General features: G+C 50.6%; 1 protein-coding gene across 1 annotated transcript; it reads left to right on the top strand.

The window, feature by feature from the left end:
* Positions 1 to 1858: 1858 nt before the first annotated feature.
* Sdc4 (syndecan 4) lies at positions 1859 to 20996 on the top strand. The gene is made up of 5 exons (XM_028868449.2): positions 1859 to 1951; positions 13752 to 13872; positions 15178 to 15224; positions 16105 to 16303; positions 19092 to 20996. The coding sequence occupies exons 1-5, from the start codon at positions 1880 to 1882 to the stop codon at positions 19241 to 19243; spliced, it is 591 nt and encodes a 196-aa protein (XP_028724282.1). The 5' UTR covers positions 1859 to 1879; the 3' UTR covers positions 19244 to 20996.
* The last annotated feature ends 1353 nt before the right edge of the window (positions 20997 to 22349 follow it).

The raw sequence follows: 22349 nt of genomic DNA, 5'->3' as shown, positions 1-22349 counted from the left end.
TAGAACTCAGACCAGACTCTGTGGTCTTGAACTCACAGAGATCTACCTGCTTCTGCTTCTCAAGGACTGGTTGGTACTAAAGGCGTGTGCCACCACACCCAGATCACAAGAAAGGATTTCTTCTTCTAGCTAGAATGATTCATTTATTTTCTCAGTGCCCAATTTTTAGGGAAGTGTATTAAAATAGTTGAAAACAATTGCTCACCATTAAATCTGTGGGGGGGGGGACTGTGGTCAGTATTTGAAAATTGTTTTTCTCTCAAGGCTCTCTGCCACAAGAGGCTTTCATTCTTAGAAAATAATTAAGGAATAGAAAAAAGGAAGTCAAGGAACAGAACACAGTACGCCCTGTAAACCACTGTGTGTGTGTCTGTGTGTGTGTGTGTGTGTGGGGGGGGATGTGTGTGTGGATTGGGACGTTGTGAGTTAGGGGTTAGTTTAGACATTTCAAAGAGGGGAAGGGGCAAGGGTCATTTCCACCTCAAAAAGTATGTTAATTCAGCCAGGTGGTGATGGCAAAGGCATTTAATCCCAGCACTAGGGAGGCAGAGGCTGGGGGAGGGGGGCGGGCAGTCTCTGAGTTCGAGGCTACTTTGGTCTATATAGTGAGTTTCAGGTCTGCCAGGGCTACACAGAGAAACCTTGTCTCAGAAACAAACAAACAAGCAAACAAACAGAAAAAGAAAAAAGAAAAGATTGTGAATTTATAGTATGCCAAGCCAGGCCAAAACGCCCTCGTTCCGAAGCCACATCACACACACCCTTAGCACAATCTATCTGCATGTCAAAGATGGATACTTTGATCGATGGTTCTAGTGTGTCTCCCCGCTCCCCCTTTTATGGGTCCCATACCGTAAGCAGCTGGCACGTCTTAACCTCAGACTCTCCTCTTGCCTCAGTATCTCAAGTGCCAGGATGAGAGGTCTTCCCCAATCACGTGGGCGAGGGTGGTCTTCAATCCGCTATTATTAATTCCAACAGAACCTAAGCTTGGAGTCTAAAGACTCTTACCATTCTCCCTTCCCCTCCCTGTAACGATGGTGTTAGAAGCAACGTTCTTGGATCCAATGTGGAAGCATACTTGAGAAGAGAGAGAAACGTTGCAAACCAGTTTTCAGAGAGATGAAAAATCCCTCAAAACAGAGATCCGTCTGCCTGTTTTTGTTCGGCTCACTGCTAAGGATGAGTTTTCCATCTTTAAGTGGGGGAGAGTAGGAAGAATAGAGTATTTCGTGACACGTGAGAATTACACAAAATCCACATTTCAGTTCGTAAATTATATTGGTTAACACACAGGCAGGCCCACTGCTTTGTCCCGCTGCTTTTGCGCTGGCGTCCTGGTCTTGGAAGAGTTCCGACAGCAGGCCCAGAGAAGCCCGAACCTTTTCGTCCATCCGCCAGAGCTGTAATCAAAACTATCCGAATTCAATCCCCACTTGGGAAACCTTCCTTGACTTGAGAGGGGACCGCCCCAGTTTGAAGACTAATACCAACAGAAGACCCTGAGTCAGTCCTTCCCATTTCTGGGCCTCAGTTTCCCCAGCTACAAAGCGGGGTTGGACAGTGATCCCTGGGTTGGTGGGGGTGGGGTGGGGGGGGAGGACTACTTCGCAGCGGATCTGATAACCATCGCAAGCTGCAGTTCTGGGAGCCACGGATCGGGGTCATCCTGGAGCGGGAGGGCGCGCAGGGGGCGGGTCACCCCCGGGGTTTCCAGCTCGCCCGGGCGCAGCGCCCCGCTGGCCCAAGCTTTCCCGGGGGAATTCCGGGCGGTGCCGGCGGGCACTGGGGGCGGGGCGAGGCGGGGCGGGGCGGGGCGGGGCGGGGCTGCCGCCTATAAGAAGGGCTGCGCGCCCGCCCTGGGTCTGCCGTTGGGACCATGGCGTCTGCTTGCCTGCTCGCTCTGCTGCTGCTGCTCCTGGGAGGCTTCCCCGCCGTCCCCGCCGAGTCGGTAGGTATTTTAAGGGATATCTTAGGGCGGCGGGGGGGGGGGCGCATGGGGGCGGTGCCTCCTTTGTTCCCCGAGATCCCGGGTTCCGGATGGAGTGGGGTACACTACGAGCTGCGCCACCCTTATCTGGGAGCCACAGCGGGGAAAACTTTGTGGGGAAAGTTTCCTCGGGGGTCTCGGGAAGGCTGGAGGGAACTCCAACACGCGTCGTGCGCCCCCAGATTGCTGCTCTGCGCTCCTGTCCTGGCCTCCGCTTTGCCGCGGGGTTCCGGGGTGAGACGTGACTAAGTTGGTGTCAACTCTTCCCCTCCCGAACCCTCACCCCTTCTCTGTGATCTCGGGGCCGGCTCCGCGTGCGGAGTGCCCCTGCTCTCTCTGGGTGTCCAGAGCAGGCGGCGCGAGTCTGAGATGGCCTGGGGACGAGGTGGGCAGCGTGCATTCGGGAGTGGGAGAACTTTAGAGCTGTGCGGGGATCCTGTTGCACACACCTACGGGAGCGGAGCGGAGAAAACTTACTCCTGATCACAACTTTGCCACTGACCTGGGAAGGGGCAGACACTTGGCTCCTTCCAGTGGTCACCTTCCCCATCTGCAGAACGAGTTTGCTGCAGTAGGATCCAGAGGCGACCCTTTCTGCTTTAGTCTGCCTAGAAAGTTGAGTCTCTCCTCTCTCTCCAGAGTGGACTCAAGGGACAACTTAACACTCAGCTGCGGGCTAGAGGCTGAGTTACACTGTTTTGCTAGAAGCGTTTGTGTTGAATTGGGCATGGGGAAATTGAGGCACCCACCTGAGTAACGTGAAGGAGCTGGAAGAGAAAAGGTCCCCCCACCAGCGTCCATAGGGCCCGGGGTCACATACAGCTCCGTGCTAGTAGGAGTTTATAAGAGGCAAATACATAAGGGAAGTTGCGGGGCATGGCAGTTTCTGGGAACGGGGATCTATCCCAGCCCAGGAGCTCGGGCCATTTGTACCTTCAATCCAAGTTTTACAGGGAGTGAGACTCTGGAGTTTAATCATTAGTATTCATTCTTTTGAAAGTCCTTTTTCTCTGGGCTTTCTAACAGCTTTTTGAAGGCTTCGGAATTAAGTAAGTGTTTAATTCCAGAAAACCTCACTGTTTACTGTTTTTAAACTAGTCCTGAGGCAGGAGAGGTTAAGTAATTTGCTGAAGGTCACACAGCTAATAACTGGCTGAGTCACACTGAAGTCAGGCAGCCAGGCTTGGAAAGCCTGCTTTTTATCTTCTAGTTCTGGTGGCTGCTTTGGGGTCCCATTTTCCCGTAACTCAAGACTGGTCTAACATCTGTTGATATCTGGGGCTGGAAAGTCTCAAGGCATAGTGAGTGGACCGAACCGGAGTGTGGGCCACGACTTGTCTTCTAAAGCGAAGGTATCTTTGCAGAAAGGTTTGTGGCCCGGCGAAACTGGAGCCCATACTACATGCCTCCCTGGTGCAATAACTCCAAATGAGCTGCTAAAGGGCATTGTGAAGTTGAGTCCTTTCCTTGGGGAGGCGTCCGAAGGAATGCTGGCTGGGCAGTGTGAGGAAAAAGGACCTAGGAGGTGGCTGAGGTCACCACGTGGCCAGTCACATGCCATCGATCTCGGCTCAGCCGGCAGGTGCTTTGCTTAAGGGGGAGGAGGAGACCGCCGTGTCCCCCCAGACCAGTAGGAGGATGTGGTTTGGGGGAGGTAGGTCATGCCAGGCCTGTGGGTGACCTGATCTCGCTAGGGGGAGAAGCCGGCCTTAAGCAGCTGCTTCCGGAGGCCGCTGTCTCAATCTCTTAGCCGGATCTCAGCGCTCTCTCCTTCCTGGCTAATGTCATGGGCATCTTACCTCTAATCAGGGCACAGGGATTCCCCTTAAATTGAGGCCGGAAAAAAATCAGACCAAATCTTACTCGCATAGATTGGCGAAATGATACTGTCTTGCCTCCCCTTGGAATTGGAGAAATAAATGAAAGTCTGAGGAGCAGGCTTGGCTAACAGCTGTTATGATTTATTGAGTACTTTCTGATAACTGATCATTTAGGCCCTCACACACACACACAAAAGTGCATGATGATTATGTCATTGTGTTCTTTTGACTAGATAAAGTGTATTGAGAGATTAAATGATGCCACCTTTTAGTACGGAGTATGCAGGCAGCCTGTTGACAGTCTGATAAAGTAGTCTTCCTCCAGTTATGAAGGCCTTTCTCCAAATTTTGCCTTTAGTTTAAACACCGATTTGGGGAAGGGAGCCCAAGCTAAACACCCAGCTGCCCTCTCCTCTGTTTGGCGGGCTTGCCATCCTAAACCTGTTCTTCCTGTCCAGCTGGGAGCATTCCCTGCTCTGTCTCCTGCCACTCCCACCCTGGCCAATTAAAGGCAGCCTTGTTTTGGGACGGGGTTGGAGAGGGGGAAGGTGGGGCGAGGTGTTGCTGCCCAGGGGCACAGCCCACTGACTTGGCACCAATCCCAGGCAGTTCTGAGAAAGTATCTCCCACCCACCAGGTGTACTTCAACTCTCTCCTTGATGGCACGGAAGGGACCAGGAAGTGGGGGGGAGGTAGAGGGGGGTTCTAGGACCTATGAGTGGCTGGCAAGAACTCTTGGGACTTCTTGGGAACCCATAGAATTACCACACACCAGAGAAATATTTGGGTCATGATCTGGAGAGTTTTGTGGGGTTAGGAAGGGTCCCCTTTGACCTCTCTGGGTTTAGAGGTCTTCTGCAGAATCAGATGGAGCTAGGAAGCTTCAAAGAAGACCTTCCCGGGAGCTGGAGAGAAGGCTCAGTGGTTAAGAGCATTGGCTGCTCTTCCAGAGGTCCCGAGTTCAATTCCCAGCAACCACATGGTGGCTCACAACCATCTGTAATGGGATCTGATTCACTCTTCTGGTGTGCATGAAGACAGAACACTTACATACATAAAATGAATTAATTAAATAAAGAAGACCTTCCCAGATCTCATACTTGATTGTTGCCTTGCTACTTTATGTATATGGGCATTCTGCCTGAATGTACGTCTGTAGCATATTTGTGCCTGGTGCCCAAGGTGTCAGTTCAGAGGTGTCAAAACTGTAGCTACAGTTGTGAGCTGCTAAGTGGAACCGGGAATTGAACCCTGGTCCTCTTTCTGAGCCATCTCTCCAGTCCTCTAATACTTAGTTCATAATTAAGCACTAACTATTCAAAAGGAGCTATGGGAGACATCTAAGGCATTCCCTCCAGGAAATGAAAACACACCACCAAATTCTGGAGAGAGCCCCACCCATCCACATCTGGGGCCAGAACTCTGCTTTAGTGGTTCTAGTGAAACACCTACTTTTTATGGGCCGTGATTGTATGCGTGAATAAACTCTGAATGAATAAACTCAAGAATGGGACTTTGTTCTAAAAGGTGCATCGAAGTCACTGCTAGTATGTATGGCTGTAGTTTGGTACTGCAGGTGAGGGATTTTTATCTCTCTTTTTACAGAAAACTGATGCTGAAAGGAATGTAGTATTTTGCCAAGATCAGGAGTCAGGTCTGACCAAGAATGCTAGGTGTCGGGTTAGCTTGTCCCTCAGAGAACATTCTAGATGATGGTGACATTAGATAACCTTGGGACCTACTTTTGACTTGCTAGCAAACATACCTTGTGTCTGGGGCTGAGTGTCCCATCTCCAAAATGAGGAGTTCGGACCATTGCGGTCTGCGCGTCTCTGCTGCACAGCCCAGTGGAGCGAGGAAAGGGGAGTTCTCTTGGCTTCTTTGGTAGGCTCTAAACAAGTCCCTGTCTCAGAACAGAAGTGGGGTGGACATTCAGCTCCTGCCATCCCCAGTGCCTAGAAACAGGGAGGTTTTTCCAAGGACTTGGAGTACTGAGCTGGCCTGAATGAGGAGCTGGGGAGCTGGGCTCGCTGTTGAAAGGGATTGGCCCCTAGCTGTTCTCTCCACCTCCTGGACTGGATGAGTTGGTGCGATTTCCAAATGAATGCTTAAGGGTAGAAGAATGGGATGGCCCGGGCTCTGTGAATCACTGTGTGTTACTCCAGCCTGCCTGAGTCACCCATTTCCTATCAGTCTGTTGGCTAATAGGGGGATAGCTCTGTGGTAAGAATGTTGGAATGGGCATGAAGGGTTGAGAGGTTTTGTTTGAACTTTTTTTTTTTAAAAAAAGATTTATTTTATTTATTATGTATAGTGTTCTGTCTGCATGTATGTCTGCAGGTCAGAAGTGGGCGCTAGATCTCATAACAGATGATTGTGAGCCACCGTGTGGGTGCTGGGAATCTTAACTCAAGACCAATGGAAGAGCTGCCACTGCTCTTAACTACTGAGCCATCTCTCCAGCCCTTGTTTTGTTTTTTATCTTGGCATCTGGACATTCACAGTGCCTGTGTGTGCACTTTGACCCTGGACAGTGGTACAGAGTTGGTACACCCCTGCGCGCGCGCGCGCGCACACACACACACACACACACACACACACACACACACACAACACTGAGGCTTCAACTGGTCTGAATTCACAGAGCCGAGCTAGCATCATTCAGGTTTGATTTGCGCTAGGATTCTGTGACATTTCTGAGGCTGTTAGGACAGTTAAAACGTTAATGGTCTGTTGTGCCCCTGGCTTCAATTCCCTATCACCAGTAAATAAATAAGATTATGGAGAGACTTAAAGATGATGAGCTTGCAAATGAGACTCTGAGCAGAGCTCCAAGTAATGGACCAGAGTAGACAACCCTCAGTGACCGTTCTCTGACTTGCCCGGGACCTCTCCCTTCCCCCACATCTAGAATGGCAGCGGCTAGGTGGGAAGGGCCCTGCCTAGGGGTGGGGCTGATAGAGCCCAAATCTTGTATTTGTTTATCTTAGAAGTGGACTGTTTGCAGGTTATCAGATGGGTTTATATTTAAACAAGAACCAGTTCCTGGCAGCCCCACCCCTCGGCCAGGATCTGCAGGTGTCCCAGGCAGCTTGCAGGGAAAGGGGGAGGGAATGTACAAGGGTACCGATCTCTCAGGACACTGCTCAAGCTAAGAGTTTCTCCTGTTGGAGGCCCGGGGGTCGGGGAGGCAGTCTTAAGGCAGCTGAGCAACCGCAAGTAGCATTCTGGGCTTGGTGGACGAGAAAGGCAGTTGAGTGTTCTTCTGAGAAGGCATTTTCCCTGTATCATGCGCCAGAGACTGGGAGAACGTGTGTGGACCATTGTGGGCCCATTTCACCCTAGAGAGAGAAACTTGACTTCTAGAGCTGGTCTGTAATTAACCCGTTGGTGACCCTTGGGCACATGCCTGCCCCTTGCAGGCCTCTCTGGTGGTGTCTGCTGGAGGCTGGGAAACTGGAAATGTGGGTATGTCTTAGAGCCAGAAAGTCTCAGTCTCTGCCTCAACTCTGCCATTCACCCAGGGGCACCGGGTGAGTTAATCAGTCACTTTGTGGATGTGAGAGCCCTGGTGTCCTCTATCAAACACCCGTGTCACCTGAGGGCCAGACTCGTTGTTTAGCAAACTTGTAAAGTGCTGGTTTAAGTTGCATTTATTATTAGCGACGACTGTGGACAAGGGCTGGGATCTCTGCTGGAGGTTGGCCTTGGGACATGGTGTCTGTATACGTGCAGGAAACATAAATGGGTTAAGTAGGATTCCTGGGGTTCAGACCGTTTATCTCAGAGGGCTCTAGCTAGAACTTAAAAGATCACTGACTTCCCCAGAAATAGTCTCATATAGCCCAGGCTGGCTCTGAATTCCATATGGAGCTGAGGTTGGCCTTGAATTTCTTCCTTTTCCTCCTGTGTCTGTTTTCCCGAGTACTGGTATTGCATCCATGGGCCACCACAGCTGTCACTTGTCCCTCTACTTCTCCCCCTCCTCTTGGGACCCGGTTCCTTCCCATCCTCACCCTGAGTTACCCCTTCTTACTGAGTGCCTGCCTCCTCCCCTGTCCTCCTAGCATAGGGAGTTGGCTGCCCCGGTTTTCTCTGGCAAAGGAGAGGCTGCTGGTCAGGTGACACCCAGGGTAATGGAAAGGGAGGCAGGGAGAGGCTGGTGTGTATGGAAACAGTGACTGGGTGAAGCCGGCCTATGGTGGCCCAACCTGTGGGGACTGGCCACACCACTCCAGCCTCTGGGCCGCAAGCAGATGGCTGGGCTGGGCACTTCGAGTGTGGACACTCCTTGCCTCTGGGGAAGCCCAGCCGGGAGATGATTTGAGACAGACTGGCCTGGACTGGAGTGCTGGCTTCCCCAGTGTGGGGGGAGGTGTGTGGCGGGGAGGTGGTGGGGGGCAGTAAACCAGGCTCTGGTCGATCTAATCCGTTGGAACAGGGCTGCAAAGTAGGCCTGGACTCTGCTCTCAGAACACAGGAGGCTTGTTTGTGTCCTGTGTCTCCTGGCCAGCCACAGATCCAGTGGGGATTTTGGATCTGCTGCCTAGATTACAGGCCCCAACTTCAATGCACCTCTGTCTTCAAGGCCTTGAGGGAGCTAGTCCCTCCCAGCTGGCTCCACTGGTAATCGGAGCAATGCCCAGTTTGGTAACCAGGCCTTGGGACAGAGGGAGGTTTGTCTCCTTGAGACCTTTTACAGGTGGGGAAACCAAGGCCCAGAAAGGGGAATCCACCACCCAGGACCACCTAAGTAGTTAGAGACAGGGGTACCGGATTGGTCCCTGGGAGGAGTTTGTTTGGAGGCTCCTGACCAATCCCCTTCATTCCTGCCTGGTACCCCATGATCCTAGAGTTCTTGTGGGAATGGGCTGCCCTGGGGCTTGGTGAAAAGCTGGCTGCTGACTGTGCCAGGCCTGGCTCTCTACAGGGTGATTGTGTTCAGAGTAACTTGACCTTGAAGTGGGCAGAGCCGACATTTGAACCCTCAATCCACCCCCACTCCCTCCGACTCTGCTTCTTAACCCTTTCAGGTACCAGGACACCAGACTGAAAATTGATGTGTGACTTCCTTTTGTCTTCTAGATTTTTCGGGCGGGGGTGGGGGGGATGGGACACAAGGCAAGCCAGGAAATAGAGGATTGAGGTCACAGGAAGAATTTCAGATGTCTTTGGTTAGTGCCTTCCTCTACTCCTGGAAAAATGGAGATTTCCTCTGTGTCTGTTTGCTTACGAGAATGTGCTCAGAGCTTCCACTGGGCAGGTTTCTACCCATCCCCGAGTCTGCAGAAACCCACTTTTCGGTCAGGCATCTTTGCCTGGCCGTCACACCCCTCTCTAGCTTGCAGGAACATCTCCCTTCCGATGGCCAGAGCCTCCTTAGCCCAGCACTTGGTCTGCAAGTTTCCTCTTTGGCCTGCCGAGCATTTTTCTCCCCTAGCCTGAAGGAAAGCACGTGGGGTTTAATAATGATCACCAGGTATTGAGCACCTGCAATGCACCGGGTCACCTGCTGGAACGTCGCTTGTACACGTGGATACATTTCCGTGGATTTTCGTCACTCTGCTAGGTGCTTACCAGCCCTGATTACAAAAGAGGAAACTGAAGACTTAAAAGCCAGAATAAACTCCTAGACTCTGAAAGTGGTTGTGCCTCTTGACACTGTAGGAAATGGGGTTGGTGGGGCCCAGTGCTTGGCACCCAAGGGTGTTCCTGTGTCTCTAAATGTACTTGTTCCACAGTCACCCTTATAGTCTCTCCCTGAGCATGTGATCAAGTGTGGCCTTGACCCTGCCTTCCCTGGGGAGGAGGCAGGTAGGAGGCTCTCATTAGTTCAGTTAACCAAGCTCTGACCCTGAACTCCTCCCTGGTGCTCCAGCCAAGTTTCTGCGTCTTTGTTTAAGCAATATCACTTTCACCTTTGTTTATTTCTGGGCAAGGGAATAGGGAGGGGGGTTCCCTGGAGCCCCTGCTTGGCCAGTGTGCTGTCGTTAGGCTGGAGGTAATGAGTGATTGGGAGAAACCTGGCCACGGTTAGGGCATGGTCTAGAAAAAGACCCTGGGTCTTAGTCCCGCGTTGTTCCTTTCTAGCTGTGACACTTGGATGAATGACTCAGTTAACCTGTTTTCTCCCCTGCAAACCAGGTGGACCACCTTGTGATGCTGTTGAGTACATTCAGTGAGCCTGTGCAGAGCGGGTGCCCGATACATAGAGGATGCTTCTGTACTCACCCCAGCCTCCGTGCTTTTCCCGGGGTGATGGGCATTGTAAGGCTTTGGGATATAATCAGTGGCTTTTTTAAAATCCTCTCTTCATGCAACAGCCTGTGTATCTGGGGACAGCCAAGACCCTGGAAAAGGGTGGGAGGCCACCTCACCCTGGGAGCTGAGAGACCTAAGTTGTAAGCCCAGCTCTGCTGATAGCTGCTTGGGTGACCTTGGCACAGTAATCTGTCTCAGGTTATAAAGCGAGACGGTTGGGCTCAGTGGCCTTATGTTGGCAGGTGTTACTGCCTATAAAATGAAAGTGTACCTACCTCTATTCTTTTTCCTGGATGCCTTGGGGAAGAATCCAGATCTCTACCAGCTACAGGGCCAGCAAGAGCCTTTGCATCCAGAACCATAGCCTTATTTAAAGTCTGTCTCCTGCTGTATGTTTGTGAAAGGGGCAAAGATGAGTCCTGATGACCCATAGGGGGTGCATGTGTGGGCATATATATGTGAATGCATGTTCCTGGGCAGGGTTGGGGTGAACTGAGGTAAACAGACTATATCTGTAGTCAGGAGTAGGGCTGGGTCCCTCTCTGGTCAGGAATTGGGTCTGCCTGATGGGTGGCCTGGCCTTTCAAAGCCACCGCAGACTACTGAATGGACCTTGTTTGAAAAGACAGTCTCGGAAGGAAAGACTCCTGGTACCTTCCCAGCCTTACAAACAAACAAACCATTGCTTGCAATCCTGTTGGGTTTGGTTCTATCTTGACATCTAGGCCTTCATGAGGCTGCTGTCCACTTGAGAGTTTTTCCTTTTGTTAGAGATTATGAGCGGAGGAAGATCTAGAAAGGGGCCAAGGAGGATATCTTCCGAGCTCCGGGAGGCTGAATTTCTCATGTCCCTTCACCTGTCCCAAAAGGCTCAGAAGTGGTGAAGAGGTTAGCTGTCGGTCTTTAAGACTGCCTCTGAAGAGCTTCCCAACATCTGGGGCAAAGGGGCTACTGATCTTGGCTGGGCCCTGGGCCCCTGTGTGATCTCAGACTAATGGTTTCTTTCCTCTGGAATTTAACATAAAGATGAAGGGGTAGGGCGTTGGGCATGGTGGCACACTCCTTTAATCCCAGCGCTGGAGCGGCAGAGGCCACCCTGGTCTCCATAACAAGTGTCAGTTCAGCCAAGGCTATCTATCTGTCTAGCAAGTCTCAAAATGAAGCGGTAGGGGATTGGGGATACCAGGTGCTCCAAAGGGGGCTGGCTGAGCGAGAAGTAAATCTTGGTTTCAGCCCCAGTTTTATCAATGTCAGATCATTACAGCCTTCTTTCTTACTCTCATTTTTCTAATGGAAGATTAAGGCAATTGCTATAAAAGCCAATGAATGTGCTTATCTCCAATCTGCTGGGTTGTTTTGAAGCACCCCGGAACACTCTCACATATTAAGGAGGTTCGGCGTATGAGTTAACATTCCAAGGTGCCTTCCTAGGGGTGAGGTGGGGTAGGGAAGGTCTCCAGGCCCGAGACCTGTGCTGGAATCTAAGCCCCAGGCTGAGAACCTCGGCGTTTGTCCTGAGGAGTTTGAACTTTAACATCCCGTGACCAGTCTTGCAGGCTTTCATGGTCAAAGTCTCACTGTCAGCCTCCCTGCTTCTGTGTCCTGCCTTTCCCCCATCTCCTCTTGCCCCCACCCCTAGCTGGATTAGACACGCCCACTTAGTGTTCCTGTCTAGCCTAGGGCAGGCTGGTAGCCCTAAGTACAAATGTGTTCCTGCGTCTGTGGATAAAAGCCCAGGGGATTCCATGCTCGACTGCTGGTCTCGTTGGTCACTTTCTGCTCGTGTGACCTTAGAGAAATAATTTGCCTTTCCCAGCCTTGGTTTCCACCCCTGCCAAAAGGGTCTACGTCATCCCAGCTGTGTGCGTGTTAAGGCCTGGCACACTGTAAGCAATGGAGGTCTTGCCGGTTCGGATTTTGAGCCCTGGGGAATTTGTAGCCAAGCGAAGGGTGTGGGAGGCTGGGACCTTGCCTGCCTGACATCTAGGGCACTCGTACAACCACGGAGAAGCCCTCTTGCTGCGCTGCCAAACCAAAGCCACAGGCACGGGTCCTGTGCGGGGGCTGGAATTCCAGTACCAGCAGCCCCACAGCTCCTGATTCCGGAGTCATGAAGTCATTCCTAAGCAGGGCTTAACCCCTGCTGGCTCCCCACTCCCACGCGTACCAAGCACACGGCATTGATTTCCCCACCCTGGGGAGAAAGCGATGCCTCCCCAACTTCCTCTCAGCTCCCTTCCCAGAATCTAGTTTCCTGACCACGGGGGTGGATAGAGGGCACAGTCAGCTCCTGCCCCCTCTCCCCGGAAGCCTGTGGGAGAGGAGTGAAGGAGGAGGCTGTCCTCCAAGCTGCTCCTGTCCTGTCCTCTCCTGCCACTCAGTCTCGGGTGTTAGGGGTAGACCAGCATTCCTTCTCACTCTCCTGGCTGTGTGTCACTGTGGCCTTGGTTGGGTGAAGGACAGCCTGGGGCTGTCAGAAACAGACCTGGCCACTTTCTAGCCTTAAGCCTTGTGTGACTAATTCTGTGTGTGACCTTAGGGTTATCACAGCCTTGTTTCTGGTTTGAATTCTGTAAAAGAGGAAAGAGCCTCCCCCGGCCTGAAAGTCTAGTTTTTCTTCTGAACGTCTGAGTAGAGCCTCGTCCCCTGAGGTCCTGCCCACTGGCCGGGAGAATGCTTTGTAGGAGTAGAACAGTGACCCTTGTACCTGGTTGTTGTTTACAAGAACAGTAGCCTGAGTCCAGAGGCTAGCAGAAGGGCAGTGGGCACCTCAGTGTACCCTGTGCCCCGGAAGAAGCCTTGTTTGATACCCAGCTGGACTGGGAGACAGGTGGGGGAGTGGCCAGAAAAAGTGGTGTTTACGGGGGACTTCTTAAATGTTTGCCTTTCAAGTTGTTTGGTGGGACCTTAGACTCTGGCCAGCTGGGTCTCTATAGGATGGGTGACATGGTCTGGGGGAGCAAGGATCTGTGTCTTTGTGTCCTGCTCAGCACTGGCATGAGAGATGGATTCAAGAGTGTGTGTGCCTTTGAGTCACCAGGTCTGAGCTGTGCTCTGTGGCTGTCTTGGGGTGTGAGTGAGCCTGCCCTGTGTCTCAGCCCAGTGTGACTCAGTTGGGGAACGTGTCCCTTGACTAGGCAGATCCAGAGTCAGAAGCCTACGCCTTCCCGTGTGGAAATCAGCTTCTGTCATAGGACCCTAGGCTGTCATATCCGGGGCCTGCCTGTGTGCGTGGGAACCTCTGGCCCTGAAGTCAGGTGGCCCTGCACGCCCCTCCCTCCTGTCACTGGTGCCACCAGGAAAGAATGGTTCAAAGCCTTTAGTGCCCAGTGTCTTCAGTTATAAAACGAGTTAACAGCTATTATAAACAGCTGAGATGTTGCAGGTGACTCAGTAAATGATGCCTAGAAATATTAACTTCGTTGTTACTTGAAATATTTTTATTAACCCAGAATGGTACGGAGACTTGGTAAGGTCACACACCAAATGGGGAACAGGATCCTAAGGCTTCTGATGCAGCTCTGTAACCAGGCTAGTGTCTGAATGTTCACGTTGCTGGGGGGAGGGGGGAAGACACGGACTCAACCTCCTGAGTGGGGGGTGGGTGGGGGGTCCCAGCCTCCTGAGTGTCCAGAGGGAGGAGATGGAGCTTTGGGATAATATTTCATCTTTCTTCCTAGATTCGAGAGACTGAGGTCAGAGCGCCCCAGGACCTCATGGAAAGCAGATACTTCTCTGGAGCCCTCCCTGATGATGAAGATGCTGGGGGCCTGGAGTTTGAGTCCGGCTCTGGAGAACTGGGTATGGGGGTGTGCTTGGGCAGGCTGGGGACCTGGGCTTCAGGGAATTGTGGCCCCAACTGTGAGAGATATGTATTTAAGTGGAGACTTTCCTACAGCGCCTGCGTCTCTACTTCAAAAAGGGAAACAAAAGTAACATTTTCCCACCCCCGGGGTCTCGGGGTAAGTTGTAAACAACTTAGAATTCATTCCTCTTGAGTTTGCAGGCACGGGCCTGAACCTGTCCAATAGGCTCCTTTCTCTGGTGGAGGATAGAGGGAGCGTGGGGAAAGACCCGGAGTGTTTTTCTTTCCTTTGGAAAGGAAAAGTACTGGCTCACAAGTTGGTGGAATAGGAGACGTCTGTGTGGGCTGAGATGCAGAGGGGAGCCGGACTCCGCTTTGCGTAAGATCCAAAGGCAGGGAGGTTTCCTGGGGATGTGACCAGGTGCCAGGGCTTTCATGGGCTTCCTGGCCTCTATCAGACAGCTGCTGAGAAGTACCCCTCTCCTGTTCAGGACGTGTTACTAATTCCAAGCTTTAAGCTTTGTCATCACATAGCGTAGTCCAGAATTCCAGCACTGCCTTCTTCCAGAACCTTGGTTTCTTACTTTGTAAAACAAGTGTTGGAAGATTGTGAATGAGTGTTGCGGACTGAATTTACCAAGCACTGGGTAACTCCATATTTTCAGAAGTACATTTTGCCGTGTATACTGTGATATCCATTTATGTTCTAGGATTGCTTACAAAGGGTTGTAACAGAGAAGCTAGCTCTTTGCCTCCCATAGTTAATTTTACGTTGCAATGTGTAGTATTTAGTATTAAAATGAACTGCTTCCTTCCCAAAGGTTAATTTCCTGGGAGTGTGTTCAAATGTAAATTCTAGTTAATTTGGCCCTAGGCTGGTCAGTCCTCCCAGATAGAGATTGAGCCTAGAGCCTTACACCAAGTTCTCTACCTTTGAGTTTCCTCTTACAGTGTGGCCCAGGATAGTTTTGGACTCCCAGTCCTGTATTCCCAGTTTATGGTGTTCTGGGATTTCAGATAGGCGCCGCTTATCCAGGGACATTCTGAATTTCTAACCAGTTCCCAGATATTTTTGTTGTATCTGGATCCAGACGTTACCTAGTAAGGGTCTGAAGCTGGCAGAAAGCTTTGTGTACCACCAGCAGACATTACTGCCAGGTGTCCCAGGAGTCTCATGTTTCAGAAGAGGTGACTGCAGTTGACTTGGGAGGCTTGGGAGGTAGGACTCCACTAGCTGAATGAGTCACTTGCCTGTACACGACGGACCTCATGTTCACACAGCCGTTCCTCTAACCTTGCAGATGGCTCGGAGGAGACTAGGACCTTCCCTGAAGTGATTCAGCCCTTGGTAAGTACTGCACCCTTACTTTCTCGCCCTTTGCTCCTCTACAACACACTGAGAGGGGCAGAACACACAGCCCTGGGAATAAATAACAGTGGCCGACTCCATTTTGTAAGAAGGTTTTTTACTGGGGCGCTGGGCTCATTTTGGGGCAGGCGTGAGCAGGACAGGGGGGCCGTCCTCCTTGGAGAAAATGATCAGTGTCCACCCCAGCCTCCTTGTGCCTCTGCAGCTGTTTGCCAGCACGCTTTGCAGATTACACGTGTATTTCTGTGCCCTCAGGGCGCTATGAAGTCCTGAGGGCACAGAAAACAAAAAACACTGGGACCTGTTTTCCTGAATCACTTAACATGGTTGCTGGTTATTTTTACAGGCTGCATTCTATTCCTCCCTGCCCACCCCCCCACCCCCCACAGGGTTTCTCTGTGTAGCCCTGGCTGTCCTGGAACTTGCTTTGTAGACCAGACTGGCCTCGAACTCACAGAGATCCGCCTGGCTCTGCCTCCCGAGTGTTGGGATTAAAGGCGTGCGCCACCACTGCCCAGCTCCTGTTCCTCCTATTGATGAAATAGTTGTCAATAAATTTTTGTATCCTAAAAGTAAACTGCTCCAAGCATCAAGTGTGCTGGACACACACCCTCTGCCTTGGGAGAGAGTTCCAGATGCAAAAGTTGCCTTCCTGAAAGGCAAGTGGGCATTGTCACTTGTAGTGGTTACTGTAGCACATGCCTGCTGACATGTGTGATCGTCCCCCGTCGTCCCCCCCCCCCCCGTTCGTTTCCTATTTGGGGTGGATGTCATTCTCCACCTGCCCTGCTCTTGGGATCCCTTCCACCTACTTCCTCTTCAGGTGTGCTCAGTGTTTTTCCCCTCCCTCCCCTTTCAGGTGCCTATAAATAACCACATTCCTGAAAGGGGACAGCCTGGGGATCGTGTCCCCTCAGAACCCAAGGAACTGGAGGAGAATGAAGTCATTCCCAAAAGGGTCTCACCCTCCGAAGTGGACAGTGATATATCCAACAAAGTGTCCATGTCCAGCACTGCTCAGGACGGCAACATTTTTGAGAGAACCGAGGTCCTGGCAGGTAAGGCTCTTTCCTGTTCCTTCTCCAGGGTGAACAGGGAAGTTCCTTTCCCTTTAGTTCACCTTGGGGGCATCTGAGGGCTTTATCTCCCTTCAGGGGAGGATGGGAGGGAGAATCGATACATACCAAAGGCTTCTAAAGACTAGAAGAGGAATTGTTTCTTTAAGCCCCTCAGGTATTTTTCAGAGCCTTTCTCCTGACAGGTATCTGGAGTTAATTATTTAAGGGTTAATTTCCCTTGAAAGCCTGGGGGACCTGGGGAATGAGATTGGCTCCCCTTTCACCTTCCTATCTCTTGACCTTGACCAGGATGCTTTTGAATGGAGTAGGGTCTACCTCTGTTTACTCCTGTCAACCGGAAATGATAACGCCTCCTTGAGTTGGTTCGTGAAAGACAAAATACTGATTGCTTTGCAAATTGTAGAAGGCTGTTCTCGTTGTTCATTAGTAGTTAGGACGCGAGATGGCTTTATGTTACAGAATCAGGACATTTTGGCTTGAGAGACCCCTGACAGGGAATGCGCTGCCCTGTGTGAGGCCTTAGGTGGGGCTGTGTCAAGCCTGACTGGGGGACACCAGTTGGGGGTAGTGTCAGTTGGGGGTAGTGGTGTCAGTTGGGGGTAGTGTCAGTTGGGGGTAGTGCCGCTCTGGTCTAGCAGCTCAGGATGGGTGGGGCATCTCCACACCGGGCTGTCAGGAAGGAGCAAACTTTGCAGAGAGAGCAATCAGTCTGGGCGGGCTGGCTGGTGAGGTGTTGATGCAGCCGGCCCAGGGTAGCTAATTCCTGTTTCCTGGGAACCAGCTGAGCCACGTGCCCACCTGGCTTTGTCCTCTCCCCTTCCTTCACCTGCTCAGGCTCTCACTGACCTTGTCTTGAGGACCACCCGGGTGACTTGGGTCACAGCACAGCCCTGCCCCTGGTCTCTTGTCAGCATTCTGCTTTTTCTTCACTAGTCTGTGTGATGGTGTCTGTCAGAAAAGGTTAGGCCTTAGAAGTTTCGAGCTCTGTGGAGAGAACTGCCCTCTCTCCCCTCAACCACAGAGTTTCGCTCTTAGCATATTTAAAACCTGCTGGCTGCAGGTTTTATTTACATCTTCGGAGTTTGAGATCAGTTCAGTAGGGTTTTTTTTTTTTTTCCTCAAGAAAACTTCGAAAACCACTGATGGTCATGCTGTGGTTTCTTATTTGTGAGGAGACTTAGGTCCCGCTCTGGTTCGCAGAGTAAGAGAAGAACTAATGCCAGGCCATCCCTTTACTCTTCCACATCAGGGTCTTTTCTAGAAAAGATCCATTTCTCTAGCCCCTGTGGCCTCGCCACTGAAGGGCAGCAGAGACTTAATGCCCTGTTCCAGCAGCCTTTAGACCACACGCAGGAGTTCTGTTAAATGTGTCTGTCACACGGTTCCTGTGCACCCCATGAGCCCCTCCAGCAACCTGGAGTGGAGACCTGAAAAACTTGTCCAGGTCACAGAGTCAGGGACTCCTGGTGGGACTGATGTGTGGACCCGGGGCACAGTTGGCTTCTGAGCCTGTGGCAGGGCCTTGCTCCTGCAGGGTTTCCCAGCACAGACCAAGCACCCGAAGGAGGAGTGGAGTTACTGGAGAGGAAGGAGCAGCTGGAGACAGGAAGGAGGCAGCTGCCTGGTAGTGCCTGTGCTCTGTCTGATACCCCAGCAGCTAGCACGCGCTCTCGCGCTCTCTTTTTAGAAGAAATTCTTCTTGGTTCTTCTGGCTGCTCTGCTCCATTCTGTGTGTAGGTTTGTAATGTGTGTGTGTGTGTGCGCGGTGTTAATCTTCTTAGCCTGGGTAAAACCGAATTAGGGGATTCAATCTGCCACAGGAAGGATTCTGTCAGCCACCCCTGCTCCCGGCAAACAGAAATGAGTCATTCAGGCCACCTGGCATGGTGGATGGACAGATGCTTACCCAAGTGGAGAGAGAAGTCTACCTCTGCCTGCCCCCAGCTACGCGTTCTTCAGTGAGCTGGACTTACAGTTGTGCAGGCCGAGTTCAGTGAGGTGGGGAACACAAGAAAACCAGAGGTTCGCAGCTCAGGAAGCCTGAGTTCGCGCACCACATTAAGTACCACTGTGAGTGCTTTCAGTAGATTCATTTATTTTAGTCTGTAGGGAAAAATATGAGATAGGTTCTTTTTCCACATTGAAATGAGAGAGGGAGACAGAGACAGACAGAGACGGGGGGGGGGGGGGTGGAGAGGAAGAAGCCTCAGCAGGTACACTGGTAGGTGAGGAAGGTTTGAGGTTCAAGGAGAAGCCAGTGGAACTCATCACCGTGAGACACAGGAACACAAACCATGATGATGAGTAATTATGTGTGATGGAACAGTGTGGACATTAGTGTGTCCCGCATGTTTGTAGACGATGACGCCTGTCTGGGGACGTGTGGGTCTAGGTGGGACCTGTGCACACAGAGAAAGATAGAGAACCTCGTAGTAAGGATGGAAATGCCTGTGAGTTGCTTGCAGCCTCCGTTTTCCTTGTTCCTGGCCTAATGCTAAGCCCTTGTTGCTGGAGAGCGTATGTGATGTTTAGAAAGAGCCCGAGCTTTGGACTAGGCCAGTTGTGGGATGAAATAGTGGTTTTGCTTTGTGGTTCCGTTTTAGCTGTGGTCTTAACTACTTAGTCATCCTGCCATGGAAGTCATGAAGGTCGAAGCTGATCATCTCCCTTGGTATGGTGGGGTGGTCATGGTGACTGGTAGAAGAGCACATGGACCCTGAGGTCCCAAGGACCATCTTACCCTCACCTCTTAACTCTCTTCCTCCAGCTCTGATTGTGGGCGGCGTGGTGGGCATCCTCTTTGCCGTTTTCCTGATCCTGCTGCTGGTGTACCGCATGAAGAAGAAGGATGAAGGCAGTTATGACTTGGGCAAGAAACCCATCTACAAAAAAGCCCCCACCAACGAGTTCTACGCATGAAGCTTCCCATGAGTGCTACTTGGACTTAATGGGGAGGAGGGGAGTCGAAGGATTGGACGGTGGGCAGTATAGTAGAGGGAGGGCACCTTGATGCTGACTCGTCAGTGTCTCCGTCTCCGGTCACCTTCCTGGTGTCAGAAGAGATCCTCTTCTTCTGTGCTGCCTCACTTGGATTTGGGGGGTGGGGTGTGTGTGTCTCGGTTGCCCTGGCAGAAAAAAGGGGTTAAAATAGCCTTTTCTAAAGGCAAGCCTGGGATTGGGTTGTCCCCCCCCCCAAATTTCCAGAGTAGAATCTAGGACCAGTTTAGGGCCTGTACTGACTGAGTGTGCCTCATCCATGACTGCCCTTGACTCTGGAAACTGAGCTGGCTGCCTTCCACATGCTGTATACCCTGTCCATCTGTCAGGAGCTAGGACAAGAAGCTAGAATCCGATGCACCTTGATGTGTCCACCCACGAGTGGGTCACACTACAGACTCTCTGTGGTAGACCTAGGCTCTTTCCAGTGACTTTGGGAACTCTTTTTTTTTTTTTTTTAAATCTGGGGAGGGAGGGGTGAAGTGCTGAAATGCATTTGTAGAAGATTGGTAAAACTAATTTTTTTAAAAGGGGTTCACGCCTTTGTGCAAGTGTCTGCCTGGGCTAAGAGCGTGGGGTGTGCAGATGTTCTGTGTGGGACATTTCCACTGTCCAGCAGAGTTTGTGTGTCATGGTTTTTATGTTGTTCTGTTTGTTTTTTGAAATGAGAGAAGAGTTGGAGATAATGATTTTTATTAATTTTTTGTTACTATTTATAGCTTCAGACAGGGCTGCTTCTTCATCTTCCTTTTTATCTTTTCTGTCCCCCACCATTTTTAAAAAACACTCTGCCCTCTTGTTGATGACCTTGGCCCTTTCTGAAGCTGCTTTGTCTAAGAAGTAGCTATAATGTTCTAGCAGATTCCAGAATATAACGTAGGGGATAAGTGGGATATTTGAGTATGTGTTCTTGTAATATATTACCCTTATTTGGCTCTAGAAGAATAGATGAATATATTTTTTTAGGACATAGAATGGTATTACCAGTTTCATGTCGGCTGGGTGGCTGTGTGAGTGAAGTTTCGTGTGGCTGAGTAGCCTCTTACCCTTCTCTTGCCCTGTTCCTGGTGCCTTCTTGTGATTGAGCTGGAGTAGTTGAGGGTAGCTGACGCTAACCCTCGCTCTGCCTTCTGCTAGGGGCCCAGCGGCAGGGTTCCTGGGTCTGCTTTCTCCAGGCTCTCTAGATGATAGTGACCTCGTGTGGTTGGATAAATCAGGTCAGTTCGGACCACACGATTAGAAATCCATTCCTCAGTTGCACTGGCCACAGTTTGAGTGCTCAGCCACCATCCACTGGGCACACTGCTAAGAGACTTAAGCTGGCTTAGCAGGTCACCACTCAGCTTTGCTTGTCTCCCGGGGCAAGGGAAGGGGACCAGGAGGAGGGCGAGGAGGTTCCAGTGAGTCCTGTTGTCTGGGACTCTCCCTCTTACAGAGTGGCTTATAAAGTCCAGGGTGTGTGTGGGTTGGGGAGATCGTGTGGGTTGGGGAGATCCTTGTTCCCTCAACCATACCTGTGCCTGTAAGTCCCATCAGCACCTCCGTGCAGGGTCCCAGCTGGCTGGGTCCTCTTCTAGCCTCGGTGCCTGCACCTTTTCTGTATCCCCCGCCCCCATCGTCTGTTACTGATTTTTTTTTTTTTTGATAAAAAGATAATAAAACCTGGTACTTTCTAGATTGTCATCTGGTCATTTAATTTTATTTATGCTTTTCAAGATGGGGTTTCTGTGTAGCCCTGCCTGTCCTGGAACTCACTCTGTAGACTAGACTGGCTTGAACTCGGTCCACTGGACTCCCAAGTGTTGGGATTGAAAGCAAGCTCCACCACACCCAATGTCATTTTAAAGGTTGTGACAAGTCATTCCTTTTGGAGTACGCCCCTTGAACTCAGTGAAGCTCAAGAGACCTTTCAGATGCCAGACACAAGGATAGATGGGAAACAGTAAGAGGGAGGAAAGATGCCAGAAAATGCACCCTGACAGTCTGGACAGAACATCCTGTCTCTCCCCAGGTTTTAATTAAGCAACATCAGGCTTAAAAACAAACACAGGAATCCCTGAGGCCTTTGAGATTGCTCTGAGGATAAGAGCACTTGTCAAGTAAGTCTGAGGACCTGAGTGTGATTCCTGGACTTCACCATGGAAGGAGAGAACCAACTCAGTTGTCCTCTGACCTTTAGGTATGTGGGTGGACTTTTCTGTCCTGCCAGCCAGTTCCCAAATAACCACATAAAGACTTATTAATTATAAGTGCTGGACCAATAGCTTAGACTTGTTACTAACTAGCTCTTACATTTTAAATTAACCCATATTTCTTTTTATGCTCTGCCACATGGCGGTACCTCTTTACAATAAGGCAAGTTCATCTCATCTCTTCGAGACTCTGTCCTCTTCTTTACAGGGTCCTCTTAGTCTGGTTCTCCTGCTTAACCTTATCCTGCCTAGCTGTTGGCCAGTCAGCTTCTTTATTAAACCAACCATAGTGACATACATTCATATGTGTAAAGGAATATTTCACATTTTTCCTTTTTTGTCTTTTAACTTTAACATCCCTAACATTCCTTTATCATATAAAAGAACACTGAATGACTGTCCAGGCAGTCAGATGTTCCTTTCATTAGGTAACATTACACCCTTCTGGGTCTTTGAAGGAGTTAAAGACTTAAATAATTAGACTTAAAGTTTTCCTTAGTTACAGTAAAAGGTAAATTAGATATAAAACTTTAGACTCACAAAGATAAGATAAATAATAGAATATTTTCTCTAATTTTGTCAAATACAAATGGACTGGATATTGTAACTAATTACTTGATAACCGTTTTTGTTACATTAATTTTACTATGTTAAAGTTAAAACCTTCCTCTTTAATTAGACAAAGGAGGACATGCTGTGGAATAATCCTTGTGTATACTGTGAAGACGTGTCGCTCTCATTGTTAATAAAAAACTGATTGGCTGATGGTTAGGTAGGGCAGAGAGAATGCTGGGAAGAAGGGTGGGCCAGGGAGTCCCGAGAGTCGCAAGGAGACA

Source organism: Peromyscus leucopus, chromosome 4, assembly GCF_004664715.2.
Source record: "Peromyscus leucopus breed LL Stock chromosome 4, UCI_PerLeu_2.1, whole genome shotgun sequence".
Taxonomy (NCBI): domain Eukaryota; kingdom Metazoa; phylum Chordata; class Mammalia; order Rodentia; family Cricetidae; genus Peromyscus; species Peromyscus leucopus.
Note: the sequence above shows the minus strand (reverse complement) of the source record. Positions and strands in the feature narration are given on the sequence as shown.

Bases quoted from the DNA above. Each gene is read 5' to 3' on its own strand.
- Sdc4 (XM_028868449.2), top strand. From the start codon at position 1,880: ATGGCGTCTGCTTGCCTGCTCGCTCTGCTGCTGCTGCTCCTGGGAGGC. The intron at 15,225-16,104 runs GTAAGTACTGCA...CTCCCCTTTCAG, and splicing joins CTGAAGTGATTCAGCCCTTG to GTGCCTATAAATAACCACAT. The intron at 16,304-19,091 runs GTAAGGCTCTTT...CTCTTCCTCCAG, and splicing joins GAGAACCGAGGTCCTGGCAG to CTCTGATTGTGGGCGGCGTG.